This window comes from Bubalus kerabau, chromosome 21, assembly GCF_029407905.1.
Source record: "Bubalus kerabau isolate K-KA32 ecotype Philippines breed swamp buffalo chromosome 21, PCC_UOA_SB_1v2, whole genome shotgun sequence".
Classification (NCBI taxonomy): domain Eukaryota; kingdom Metazoa; phylum Chordata; class Mammalia; order Artiodactyla; family Bovidae; genus Bubalus; species Bubalus kerabau.
The window spans coordinates 9,503,399-9,518,326 of record NC_073644.1 but is presented as its reverse complement, the minus strand read 5'-3'; the positions used below and the strand labels follow the sequence as shown (position 1 = coordinate 9,518,326).

At 39.7% G+C, this 14,928-nt stretch overlaps 1 protein-coding gene across 10 annotated transcripts in view; it reads left to right on the top strand.

Annotated features, from left to right (window-relative positions):
• Nucleotides 1–14,928, top strand: part of LOC129636178 (uncharacterized) — a 431,707-nt gene that overhangs the window by 347,270 nt on the left and 69,509 nt on the right. For 4 of the 10 annotated variants that reach the window (XM_055559475.1, XM_055559466.1, XM_055559462.1 and 1 more), the window contains one exon: nt 9,699–9,979. The exons of 3 other annotated variants lie outside the window; for them this stretch is intronic. In XM_055559475.1, coding sequence (XP_055415450.1) covers nt 9,699–9,934 — 236 coding nt within the window. In that variant the 3' untranslated portion in view covers nt 9,935–9,979. Of the gene's footprint in view, nt 1–9,698; nt 9,980–10,796; nt 11,662–14,928 lie in introns of those variants that run through there. 3 more of the 10 variants (XM_055559478.1, XM_055559457.1, XM_055559463.1) reach the window with 2 other exon arrangements.

The window sequence follows — 14,928 nt, the reverse complement described above, 5'->3', positions numbered from 1 at the left end:
TTTCCACAGTTTATTGTGATCCACACAGTCAAAGGCTTTGGCATAGTCAATAAAGCAGAAATAGATGTTTTTCTGGAACTCTCTTGCTTTGTCCATGAACCAGCGGATGTTGGCAATTTGATCTCTGGTTCCTCTGCCTTTTCTTAAACCAGCTTGAACATCAGGAAGTTCACAGTTCACATACTGCTGAAGCCTGGCTTGGAGAATTTTGAGCATTAGTTTACTAGCGCATGAGATGAGTGCAATTGTGTGGTAGTTTGAGCATTCTTTGGCATTGCCTTTCTTTGGGATTGGAATGAAAACTGACCTTTTCCAGTCCTGTGGCCACTGCTGAGTTTTCCAAATGTGCTGGCATATAAAGTGCAGCACTTTCACAGCATCATTTTTCAGGATTTGAAATAGCTCCACTGGAATGCCATCACCTCCACCAGCTTTGTTTGTAGTGATGCTTTCTAAGGCCCACTTGAGTTCGCATTCCAGGATGTCTGGCTCTAGGTCAGTGATCACATCATTGTGATTATCTGGGTTGTGAAGATCTTTTTTAGACAGTTCTTCTGTGTATTCTTGCCACCTCTTCTTAATATCTTCTGCTTCTGTTAGGTTCATACCATTTCTGTCCTTTATTGAGCCCATCTTTGCATGAAATGTTCCCTTGGTATCTCTAATTTTCTTGAAGAGATCTCTAGTCTTTCCCATTCTGTTGTTTTCCTCTATTTCTTTGCATTGATCGCTGAGGAAGGCTTTCTTATCTCTTCTTGCTATTCTTTGGAACTCTGCATTCAGATGCTTATATCTTTCCTTTTCTCCTTTGCTTTTCACTTCTCTTCTTTTCACAGCTATTTGTAAGGCCTCCCCAGACAGCCATTTTGCTTTTTTGCATTTCTCTTCCATGGGGATGGTCTTGATCCCTGTCTCCTGTACAATGTCATGAACCTCATTCCATAGTTCATCAGTCTATCTATCAGATCTAGTCCCTTCAATCTATTTCTCACTTCCACTGTATAATCATAAAGGATTTGATTTAGGTCATACCTGGATGGTCTAGTGGTTTTCCCTACTTTCTTCAATTGAAGTCTGAATTTGGCAATAAGGAGTTCATGATCTGAGCCACAGTCAGATCCTGGTCTTGTTTTTGCTGACTGTATAGAGCTTCTCCATCTTTGGCTGCAAAGAATATAATCAATTTGTTTTCGGTGTTGACCATCTGGTGATGTCCGTGTATGCAGTCTTCTCTTGCGTTGTTGGAAAAGGGTGTTTGCTATGACCAGTACACTTTCTTGGCAAAACTCTATTAGTCTTTGTCCTGCTTCATTCCATATTCCAAGGCCAAATTTGCCTGTTACTCCAGGTGTTTCTTGACTTCCCACTTTTGCATTCCAGTCTCCTATAATGAAAAGGACATCTTTTTTGGGTGTTAGTTCTAAAAGGTCTTGTAGGTCTTCATAGAACCATTCAACTTCAGCTTCTTCAGCGTTACTGGTTGGGGCATAGACTTGGATTACTGTGATATTGAATGGATTGCCTTGGAAACGAACAGAGATCATTCTGTCATTTTTGAGATTGCATCCAATTACTGCATTTCGGACTCTCTTGTTGACTATGATGGCTACTCCATTTCTTCTGAGGGATTCCTGCCCACAGTAGTAGATATAATGGTCATCTGAGTTAAATTCACCCATTCCAGTCCATTTTAGTTTGCTGATTCCTAGAATGTCAACATTCACTCTTGCCATCTCCTGTTTGACCACTTCCAATTTGCCTTGATTCATGGACCTGACATTCCAGGTTCCTATGCAATATTGCTCTTTACAGCATCCGACCTTGCTTCTCTCACCAGTCACATACACAGCTGGGTATTCTTTTTGCTTTGGCTCCATCCCTTCATTCTTTCTGGAGTTATTTCTCCACTGATCTCCAGTAGCATATTGGGCACCTACTGACCTGGGGAGTTCCTCATTCAGTATCCTATCATTTTGCCTTTTCATACTGTTCATGGGGTTCTCAAGGCAAGAATACTGAAGTGGTTTGCCATTCCCTTCTCCGGTGGACCACATTCTGTCAGATCTCTCCACCATGACCTGCCCATCTTGGGTTGCCCCACGGGCATGGCTTAGTTTCATTGAGTTAGACAAGGCTGTGGTCCTAGTGTGATTAGATTGACTAGTTTTCTGTGAGTATGGTTTCAGTGTGTCTGCCCTCTGATGCCCTCTTGCAACACCTACTGTCTTACTTTTCTCTTACCTTGGGCTGGGGGTGTCTCTTCACGGCTGCTCCAGCAAAGTGCAGCTGCTGCCCCTTACCTTGGACAAGGGGTATCTCCTCACAGCCTCCCTTCCTGACCTTCAATGTGGGATAGCTCCTCTAGGCCCTCCCCGCGCAGCCAGGGCTCCTTGGACGTGGGGTTGGTCCTCCCGGCCGCCATCCCTGGCCTCCGGCGTGGGGTTGGTCTTCCCGGCCGCCGCCCCTGGCCTCGGGCTTGGGGGCATGGGGTAGCTCCTCCTGGCCCCTGCCCCTGACCTCCGACCTGGGGTAACTACTCTCGGCCGCCCCCCCCGCGCCCCCCCCCCCCCCGACCTCAGACGCCGGGTAGCTCCTCTCGGCCTTTCCTGCACCGTGGCAGCCTGGCACTCTCGGCCGCTGCCCCTGACTTCGGAGGTGGGGCTGCCTCCCTTCGGGCATGGGGTTAGGTTGCTCTTAGGAGTTTTTATAAAATGTGATGTTGGGAACAGTGGACAAGCTGGACACTTACTTTACAGTATGATATTGAAGACATCAACCATCTCTATTTTCCTCCTGTCTTCCCAGTACTTGCTAAGTGTCTAATGCAGCTGGCTGCGATAATCCCCCTGACCCCTTTCCCTGAAGAAATACTCTGGAATTCTGTGGGCTGAGGGCAAATACTCTTCCTTTTTTGAAGGGTGAGTCTCAGGATTGCATACCTCCTCCAATCTTGCAGTGCTTGAGGTTGCTGAAATGCTATCACCCCCTTTCCTGATCCTCATCTCCCCTCCCCCCACCAAGCATTCCCACTGTGTCAGGCGCCTCAATGTTCTGAGTGAGACGACGTGGAAGTCGGTCTTTGGGTAGCAACCCCAAAAGGCTGGTGTGTTGGATGGATGCTTCAGTGATTCCTTCTCATGTAGGGGAAATCAGGGGCTGAGTGGTCTGAGTACTGAGCTATGGAGGTTTGGACGCAGGGCTGTAACAGATAAGCTGCTCCTCTTATCCATTATACAGCATTCCCCGCCCCCCCCCCCTCAGTTTTGTGCTCCCTTGGTGTCCTGCAGATTCTTACCTGGATTCTAGAGTTCCCATAAAGCATTTTGGCCCAGGTGTCTTTTCATCCATGTTTCTGTGGAGGGAAGAGAGCGCAGCACTGACTTCCTCTTCCACTATCTTTCTGAGGTTACTCTGAAGATTTAAACATTTATGGCAGGAGGGGACTTACAGCAGAGGGGCATTACTGACCAATAAAATACTCTATTCAAATCATAAAAGGTTCTTTTATTTTCCTAAATGAGTTGCAGTTTTAGGATTATTTTTTAAGGTGACTGAAACGTGTATGTTTTATGATTTGAGGGTGCACAGGCTGTATGTGTCTGCATGTGTCAGGATCGGACTAGTTTGTGTTACCGCAAATGAATAAGCAAAGTCTCAGTGATCGAAAGCATCAAACGTTTGTTTTTGAACTGACGTTCAGCACCAGGGCAGCTGTTCCCCAGGTGATCAAGGGTGAGAGAGGAGACAGATTCAGGACACTGGGCTCCCTTGGATGAGGCATTAGGAAAAGAAGAAAGACTGAAGAACCTGCTGGAAAGTCCATTCTTTGGCCTGAAATAGGCACTCCTCATTTGTCACCATCCATGACCAATCACATGTTCTTTATGAACTACAGATGATTGTAATACTCCTGTGTGTTTGGAGGACTGGTGACATGGGTATGGGGGGCGATCTGAGGTGTCTCTCCCACAATAGAAGACAGTAAGTTAAAAAGATAAGATTTTTGCCAAGAATTGGCTAATTTCCTTCCATTAATTACAATATATCAGTGGAACAAATGGAATGGTTATGTTATCAAATTTCCTTATCTCTTATATAAATGGCAAAAATATTATATATTCATTTTTGTCAGTATGTTTCCATTAAGTTATTTTAAAAGTTGGCCAAAAGTGGTCATTGAAGTCACATTGTTTGAGTTTAGAACTTGCAAATGTGAATATTTGCAAATTCAGAGAAATTGTAAACATACTTGAGATTAAGACTAATTACTTGAAGGAAAAAAATAAATGTTTTATATGTATGCCCAACATGAGTTCAGTTAATGATTACACAACAACAACAGTAATGCACATGATTGCTAATACATTCAAATTCCAAACATGTAAAAATTAGGAAGCCAGTCTTTTGTTAAATAATGTAAAAATGTAATAATCAACATGTAATTAATCTACAGAAAACCCCTGGCATTTATAAATAAAACCAATTGCATTTCCTTTCTTAAGAAATAAATTATAACTGCATAAATAACCTTGAAAACCTCTGCTCTTGTTTAAGTGTTTGAATAATGGAGTATTTGGACAGAATAAGTAATGATTTGGGGAAAAAAAGATTCATACACTTTGTTTTCTTATAAGATAGAGTAAAATGTTTTTTTACCCTCTGTCTGTTGTGTTTAGTCACTTCAGTCTTGTCCAACTCTTGGCGACCCCATGGACTGTAGCCCACCAGGCTCCTTTGCCCATGAGATTCTGCAGGCAAGAATACTAGAGTGGGTTGCCATTTCCTCCTCCAGGGGATCTTCCCGACCCAGGGATTGAACCTGTGTCTCTTATGTCTCCTGCATTAGCAGATGGGTTCTTTACCACTAGCACCACCTGAGAACCCATCTGTCTATTAAATAAGATCTATTTTCCTTGAAAACAACAACAAAAAAAATCCCTTGACTGTTTTGCTATTATGTGATTTAAATCATTAATTCTAAGAAAACAGGTGAATTCTAGTCCAAAATCCTATGATAGCATTTATACTCAAAGCGACGTACTTTACATGAAATTAAATATTTTTAAATTGAGAAATTGTTCCTACCAATAAACTGCCCATGCTGTTTTGGTAGTCATTTCACTTATTTAAGCTTGTGAATGTTAGTATATTCTCTCAAGGATTTTAAATATATTTTCTGAGTAAAAGGTACTATATGTTTCCAACTACTTGGCACTTTTAAGCTCAGGGCCCAATTATATTCTGCATCCCCCACGACGGAGACTGCTAAGCCCTGGAGCTGCAAAGATGAATAACTCACGTAAGTCCTGTCAGCATGGAATCGACACAGAGTGAATGTAAGGTGGAGAGACAGAGATGAACTGACACATGATGTCCATCTGCTATCATAAGCACTCTTAATTATCCAGAAAGATCTGGGGACACTTCACTCTGCACTTTTGAGTCACCAGTTTCTCATTTACAGGAGGGAATATACAATTATGCTGACCTAAATTTACTAATTTGTGAAAACCAACTGCTAGAGGTAAAGAACCCGCCTGCCAGCTCTGCCAGTCTCCTGCAGGAGACTTAAGAGACACTGACTGGTTCAATCCCTGGGTCGGGAAGATCCCCTGGAGAAGGAAATGGCAACCCTCTTGCCTGGAGAATCCCATGGACAGAGGAGCCTGGTGGGCTACAGTCTGTAGGGCCACACAGAGTCTGACACGACTGAAGCAAGTTAGCACGTCATGGCACAATCTAATTGGTGAAATGGAATATTTGTTTCACAATTCATAAAGACATGCAGCTGTTACTTGTTTATGTCCTTTTAGAATTAACAAGGAGATGTATTTATACGTGTTATTTATTAATTAATAGGCATTTATATTTAAATTTAGTTGCATCCATAGGTAATAGTGTATAGCACTTTGGCAAGAGATAATTAATGACTTTTATAACCATCACTGCTCATCAGATACAAGAACAATTGCTAATGAAAATTGATTTGGCAAGACATATTATATGTGTGAGTGTGTGTGTTTACTAATATGTATGTTTTTGACATAAAAACCCTAATAATTACATGAAATATAAAATTAATGGTTTTTAATTAACTTTTGTTAATGGTTGACTGAAGGTAATAAAAGAATAGAGTGAGTAGATTACAAATAAAACACTATGGGCAGATTGTGGGGTTTTTTTGTAATTATATATTTTATTTTATTTTTTATTATTATTATTTTTTTTACTTTACAATATTGTATTTGTTTTGCCATACATCAACATGCATCTGCCATGGGTGTACACGTGTTCCCCATCCTGAACCCCCCTCCCACCTCCCTCCCTGTACCATCCTTCTGGGTCATCCCAGTGCACCAGCCCCAAGCTTCCTGTATCCTGCATCGAACCTGGACTGGCGATTCGTTTCTTATATGATATTATACATGTTTCAATCCCATTCTCCCAAATCATCCCTCCCCTCCCTCTCCCACAGAGTCCAAAAGACTGTTCTATACATCTGTGTCTCTTTTGCTGTCTCGCATACAGGGTTGTCGTTACCATCTTTCTAAATTCCATATATATGCGTTAGTATACTGTATTGGTGTTTTTCTTTCTGGCTTACTTCACTCTGTATAATAGGCTCCAGTTTCATCCACCTCATTAGAACTGATTCAAATGTATTCTTTTTAATGGCTGAGTAATACTCCATTGTGTAAATGTATCACAGCTTTCTTATCTATTCATCTGCTGATGGACATCTAGGTTGCTTCCGTGTCCTGGCTGTTATAAACAGTGCTGCGATGAACATTGGGGTACACGTGTCTCTTTCAGTCCTGGTTTCCTCGGTGTGTATGCCCAGCAGTGGGGTTGCTGGGTCGTATGGCAGTTATGCTCTGTGTTTAGTTATCTGATCATATTAGAGTAAAGCAGTCCAACATAGTGTTTATATAAAGCTGTTTTTGAAGTGAGCTTAATGAATCTACCTCCTGAATTCATTCTCAGTCCAAGTTTATACTGACTGGAGAGTCTTGAGTAAGTCGTTTGCCCTCTCACATCCTAAACTATATCATCTGGAATACAGCAATAAAAATAATAACAGTAAGAAGAGGAACTATATCTACTGAGGAGGGTGGTTCAAAGAATGGAAGGTGCTACAATATATAAGCTATTTAATATATTTCCAACTCATAGAAACATGTCCATCACTTTGAACTGTTTTTAATAGTAGTGATAATGATAGCATAGAAACTAATCCTATCCCCTGAAGATAAAGAGGGGATTCCTGGTCCCTCAGATGGTAAAGAATCTGCCTGCAGTACAGGAGACCGGGGTTCTATCCCTGGGTCGGGAAGATTCCCTGGAGAAGGGAATGGCAACCCACTCCAGTATTCTTGCCTGGAGAAGTCCATGGACACAGGAGCCTGGCAATGAATTTGTAATACTTCAATCAACTACTAGGATCAAAATTACTAAGATCTTACAAACCAGTTTGTTAGATTGATTATTAATAACCATATTCCAAGACCAAACATGGTCAGCTTGCCATTCTGCCTCACTTCAATTGATCAAGACAATAGAGAACATAAAATTACATGAAATCAAAGCTTCCTAAACCAGAGGAAGACAAGACCCAGAGGACAGAGCTCATGGGAGCAGTTTATTTTGTACACCAAAAACAAAACCAGTGGCCTACCTTCTCTCTCTCTATCTTTTATTCTCTCTTTTCTCAGTCTACAGCTCTCCTACCTCAATAGTAAGGATAAAATATTACCTATCTGCTTAAGGTGGTGTGTGTCCCTCTGGAACATTTTTCTTAATATCCACTGATGCATTGCCTAAACCTTTCTCTATAAAATATTTTACTCTTTATATCTCAGTTTCATTAATGGCAGTTAGCCCTGTTAAACCCTTAAAATATATTTTAAAATATGCTCTATCCCTTTATAATATAGCATTTGTGAATTAAAAACAAGTTTCACAAGCCAAACTACTAGATGAATCAACATAAATTATCAAAATTAATGAAATTTTGCTGTAAATTATTGGGTTGGTAAAAAAAAAAAAAGTCTGTTTGAGTTTTTCCATAAGATGTTATAGGAAAATTTAAATGAACTTTTTGGCCAACCCAATATATTCTGTTTGGAAGTTGATAGAATTTTTTTGTTCCCATTTAATGATGGTCTACTTAATTCACACAAAGAATTAGAATGCAACTTAAACATTTAAAACTGTAGATAAAATCCAAAGGGTAAAATTATTTAAAATAATAGAGAAATCAGGATAAAGAAACAGAGATAGAGATAATATTTATACAGATAAATGGAAACAGTATGAACCCATGTAATAAAGGAAGACAGAATATTTGGCTCTAAGTTTCTAGTGGCCAGAGCAAAGGAAAAACATAATCCTTTTCAAAAGTTACAGCCCCTTTAAGATCCAAGGACAGTAGAATTACTAAACTTTCAGAACTTATATCATGAAAGAAGATACTCTGGTATTATTTAATAACCAACATTTTTTCTTTTGTTATTATTTTACGTTTGACCATTAGCTAGAATTTAAAAAAATTTTAGCCATTTGCTAAAAAATTTAGCAAATTAAATGATTTAAAGTGAATAGCAGTTACAGGAAAATACAGTCATAAGGACAGTGGCTCTTTTCAGATACTGTTTGAGGCAACATGAGCTAAGTATAAACTGGTAATTAGGACCAATGAAAAAAAACACTCAAGTGTTTTTATAGTTTAGCAGGGGGGTTAGGCATGGCACCCCACTCCAGTACTCTTGCCTGGAAAATCCCATGGACGGAGGAGCCTGGTGGGCTGCAGTCCATGGGGTCACTAGAGTCCGACATGACTGAGCGACTTCACTTTCACTTTTCACTTTCATGCATTGGAGAAGGAAATGGCAACCTACTTCAGTATTCTTGCCTGGAGAATACCAGGGACGGGGGAGCCTGGTGGGCTGCAGTCCATGGGGTCGCTAGAGTCGGACACGACTGAGCGACTTCACTTTCGCTTTTCACTTTCATGCATTGGAGAAGGAAATGGCAACCCACTCCAGTATTCTTGCCTGGAGAATCCCAGGGACGGGGAGCCTGGTGGGCTGTCATCTCTGGGGTCGCACAGAGTCGGGCACAACTGAAGCGACTTAGCAGCAGCAGCAGCAGGAGGTTTAGGACAGACTTTTTTGCATTACTGACACATATGGCAAATAGTACTAACAAATGTATACATTATAAATGCTTATAGTGTTTATCAAACCATTTAGTTTTTGGAAAACTTTTCAATAATTTGCTGCCAAGTATTGCTTTTTCTTTTCAAATTAAAAAAAATGCTTATAGAAGGACAGTTGTTATACCATAGACTATATGTGTGTTTTAAAGACTTAGTTTATATGGGCCTATATTACTCTCTCAATTATTAGAAATGTTCTGGTTATATATAATTTTTTAAATTTCCAAAATGCATCTTTATATTGGCTAATTGTTTAGGGTATTACCGCACATGTGTTATTCCCCTTTAATTGCACCATGGACCTCTTTAAATCAAGAATCGTATCCTGTGGTCTTTGGTTTTAATGTGTCTGTAGGCACTCATCACGTTCTCATGATACTGAATTTTGCTGTCTAATTCATGGAATGATAACCAGTGAAATTTTTTGGAGTCTTAAGCATTTTCCAAGATAATTAATAACCATCTTCTGTATTTTCTTCAGATCATACAATCAAAGATTCATTCTGCCTACTTTTGCTGACACGAGGAAAATGGGAGTTGTTTTCTCTGCATAGAAAGATGCTCTTTCTCCCTCCTGACATTTCCAGCTTCTCGAATGTGATGGCACAGACAGTTTCCAATGAAAGCCTAAACCTGTGCTCACTGAGGCACAGATGCGAGCCATCGCTCTTAAACTTCACCTTTTACTTCCCTAAAGATTATCTGGAGCCAAAGTAACAGTCTCTCCTGTCTGAATATTTGAATAAATGGAGACACAAAGTACCAGACAACAACTTAATTCTGAATTTAAAAAAATTGGCATTAATCTCTCCTCTTTCCTGTATATATTCTCTCCTAATGCCACAAGTCACAGCAAATGGCTCATTAAACTTCAAGCAATGCTATGGAATGCTTGCTACCATTTATAGGCAATGCTCTCCAAAGTACAATTAGAGGAAGTATTATGACACAGAACAATGGAGACAATTATTTCTGAAGTTTATTAATGCTAATTAGCATATGGCATCTAAGACAGCTGCTGATACTTCATTGCTAAATACTGGGGGATTAATTAGTGTTTGATGTTAATTAGCTTCTTCTGCCTGTGCCCTGCCCTTAAATGCATCTACACTGTCACCATCGGGCTATTAAAAGTCTGGCCCTCTATTCTGTAGGAACATGATGTGGCATTTAGGAGTTCTTTTAGAGTATATGGCATCCTTTCTTAATATATATGCCCTGGATAGATTCCGCAGAAGTTTCGATAATTAGCTAGTTATCCCACTCTTTATTTAAAACCTACTAGTAAATCATAGATTTTTTTCTAAGTGCCAAAGGGAAGTTGTCTGCTCTTGTTCAGTAGCTCAGTTGTGTCCGACTCTTTGCGACCCCATGGACTGTACCCCGCCAGGCTCCTCTGTCATTCTCTCTGGAGCTATTTGTAATTGTTCTCCACTCTTCCCCAGTGGCATAGTGGACACCTTCCGACCTGGGGTGGGGCTCATCTTCCGGTGTCATATCTTTTTGCCTTTTTATACTGTCCATGGGGCTCTCTAGGCAGGAATAACACCCTGGAGTCGGTTTCCATTTCTTTTTCCAGTGGTCCGTGTTTTGTCGGAACTCATTGCTGTGACCTGTGCATCCTTGGTGGCCCTGCACGGCAAGACTCCCAGGTTCACCGAGTTAACAAGCCCCTTCGCCACTACAAGGCCGTGATCCAAGAAGGGGGCTGACGTGAGGACAGTCCTGTAATTCAGCTTGTATTTTACCATGACCTCTGATAGAGGAATAACTTCAAATGCTAGAGACCTCTGATCTAAGAAGTATCTGGGCTTAATTCATTTAATAACCAAACACATTGCCTGGGTCTGTCAGTGTATGCTCAATCTTTTATTGATGGTTGGCATTCATTATTAAACACATATATCAATTGTGTACACTTTCCCTGTGAACCAGTTCAGTAACTTTCTTCACTTCTGATTCTTTTTTTAACTAAGACGAAATGATTTTTCTCCCTTTTAAAACATAAGAATGAATTTACCCATAAAACTCATCTTTTGAAAATTTCAAAGTTGAGGTGAAGCCGATAATCGGAGAGTTTTCATGTTAGTATTTAAAACCTTAAAAGGTGCTGTTAGTTTGCTTGTTTTTATGGGGGCTGTTGGGTGGGTGGGGGAATAACTGATATTAGTTAAATGAACTTCAGAATTCAGCTCCAAGTATGAATTCTGTGACTAGCAACACCACACTATTATGAAGGTTTAAAATTCTAAAGATAATCTCTGATTTTATTTTTATATGGGGAAAAATTTTTTTATGAAGATATAGGTGTGCAATTTGATTAGTTATAAAAAAGACTTAGTTATTAATAATTACCCTCAAATTTTTGCACATTAGTTTATGGCTTTTAGATATTATGATACTTTCACAATTGGTATGAATCTATTATGGCCCTTGGCATTAAAAATAAAGGATTGAAACAAAGGTATCCACAGTGGAAATTGTACAATCATTTGTCAAACTTATAACACTACAATGTATTCAACATTTAATGGCCAGAAAATATGCAAAAGGACAAAGAAAAATAGTGAAGAAAAATAACTTATATTCAAGATATAAAAAAAATACCCACTATCATTTTTCTAGGTTGATTTTCTCATTGGGATCTTTGAGCTTTGGAAAACAAGGGATAGACCCACAAAATAAGCTTGTCTTTTTATTTTCTTTCTTCTTTTCACCTTACAAGTTATTTTTTGTCATCTCCTTCATAATTTTTACATTCCTAGTTGGAAAGTAAAATATAAGTTTCAACAAAGATTTCAGGAGGTCAAAATGATAGATAGAAAACTTAAAACATAATACAGTATACTAACGCATATATATGGAATTTAGAAAGATGGTAACAATAACCCTGTGTACGAGACAGCAAAAGAGACACTGATGTATAGAACAGTCTTATGGACTCTGTTGGAGAGGGAGAGGGTGGGAAGATTTGGGAGAATGGCATTGAAACATGTATAATATCATGTATGAAATGAGTTGCCAGTCCAGGTTCGATGCACGATACTGGATGCTTGGGGCTGGTGCACTGGGATGACCCAGAGGGATGGTATGGGGAGGGAGGAGGGAGGAGACTTCAGGATGGGGAACACATGTATACCTGTGGCGGATTCATTTCGATATTTGGCAAAACTAATACAATTTTGTAAAGTTTAAAAATAAAATAAAATTAAAAAAAAACATAATTGCCTGTTTTAGAACTCTAAGTAGTGAAATATGGAAATACATAACTATAATTGAGATAGTATAGTGAAAACAGTACCAGAGTTGACTCTTAGTATATTTGTGGCATTGGGACTCAAAGTGTCAGCTTCCTTGTCCATAAAATGAGGATTAGTCTGTTCACATAGCAGAGTATTTAAGAGTATGTTCTCTGACTGCCAGGCTCCTGCTTCAAGGGGTTCTTTTTTCAAGAGACTCTGTGCCCTGGTGGCGTGTCTCAGCTTTTCCAACTGTGAAGTAATTGTGATGAATTTGCCAGCATGTCTTATACCAGAGACTCTAGGACAAAAGGCTAAGGGAGGTATTAAAATGCAGATACTTTACATGTGATATGAATTGCACATAATTCATATGTGCAATATGAATTATTTACCCCAATTCTGGTAATATCTCTCCCTATACTGAGAAAGTGTTTGATCTCTTTCAACATTCTAGCAAGTCAGTGACCCCAATGTTGAATTTCATAACAGATGCTAGTCAGTAGTCCCACAGCTGAGATCTAAGGTTATTGGAGACTTAATACTCAAATGTTAAATTAACTATTACCTTAGTATTATTTAGGATGGAGGGTATCAACCAAAATAGATAATGTAGGAGCTGCAAAAATAAGAAGAGTGTATTTAGAGTCTTAAGCACTGCAGTTTGGAAGACACAGATTCAAATATCCCTGAAAGAATGTTTCTTTTTTTTTTTTAATTTAATTTTATTTTTATACTTTACAAAATTGTATTAGTTTTGCCAAATATCGAAATGAATCTGCCACAGGTATACATGTGTTCCCCATCCTGAACCCTCCTCCCTCTTCCCTCCCCATACCATCCCTCTGGGTCGTCCCAGTGCACTAGCCCCAAGCATCCAGTATCGTGCATCGAACCTGGACTGGCAACTCGTTTCATACATGATATTTTACATGTTTCAATGCCATTCTCCCAAATCTTCCCACCCTCTCCCTCTCCCACAGAGTCCATAAGACTGTTCTATACATCAGTGTCTCTTTTGCTGTCTCGTACACAGGGTTATTGTTACCATCTTTCTAAATTCCATATATATGCGTTAGTATACTGTATTGGTGTTTTTCTTTATGGCTTACTTCACTATGTGAAAGAATGTTTCCAGGAAGAGAAAGCATCAGGGGCTTATAAAGAATTGTCACTGACTGACATAAGTCAGAAAGTATTTGTCCTTGAAGAATGGCCAATTGGTTTAGGATAGGGGTTCAGGGCTGCTTTCCTGGTAGCTCAGTGGTAAAGCCCCTGCATGCCAATGGAGGAGACCTGAGATGCAGGTTCAATCCCAGGGCTGGGAAGATCCCCTGGAGGATGGCATGGCAACCTACTCCAGTATTCTTGCCTGGAGAATCCCATGGACAGAGGAGCCTGACAGGCTACACTCCATGGGGTTGCACAGAGTTGGACACAACTGAGGCAACTCAGCAGCAGCAGCAGCAGCAGGGGTTCAGTAAGTAGACAGACTATCATGAGTTATTTTAGGTTGAGTCCAGGATCTTGAGTTTCTGGCAGGTGTTCTAGATGACTTCATCAGGTCAAAGGTCAGGTTACATCCAGGCCAAGATGTGTATAAGTCATCCTTCTTAATGGCCTCAAAGCTGTTTTACATTTTGGTGGGAGATTTAGTATTTTTATATATTTATTTCCCTTTTTATTGAAGTTTAATTGATTTATACTATATTAATTTCACATGGTCAATTTTTAAATATATTTTAAATAGATATATCATTTAAAGTTTTTATACGATGTTGGCTATATTCCCTATGCTGTAGCATATACCCTTATAGCTTATTAATTTTATCTATGGTATTTTGTAGCTCTTAATCCCCTTCCCCTATCTTGTCCCTCTCTACTTCCCTCTCTCCATAGGTAACCTAGTTTGTTCTCTATCTGACTTTATTTTAGAGAGCTCTCTTACTTCAGTTAGATTTTTCTTTCATAAGGGATAAGAAAAATTATCTTAAAATATGCAACCTGTGAAAAACCTACCATTAAAGAATTCTGGGCTTCCCAAGGGGCTTGGTGACAAAGAATCCACCTGCCAATGCAGGAGATGTGAGTTCGATCCCTGTGTCAGGAAGATCCCCTGGAGTGGAAAAGGGCAACCTACTCCAGTACATTTGCCTGGGAAATTCAACCTACCATTAGATAATTCTACTCTAGTTCACGTTCTGGAGAAGGAAATGGCAACCCACTCCACTATTCTTACCTGAAGAATTCTGTGGACCAAGGAGGCTGGCAGGCTACAGTCCATGGCGTTGCAAAGAGTAGGACACCACTGAGCAACTATTACTCACTAGTTCATATTCAGAAACAAACAAGTGATAGAAAATAAGTACCACTGAGCAAGTTGACTGATTTTTGAAAAGTTACTAGTCCTTGAACCAAGAAGATCTTAACATTGTCCTCATCTTCCCTAAACTAGGGTATTTGCTTTAGAAT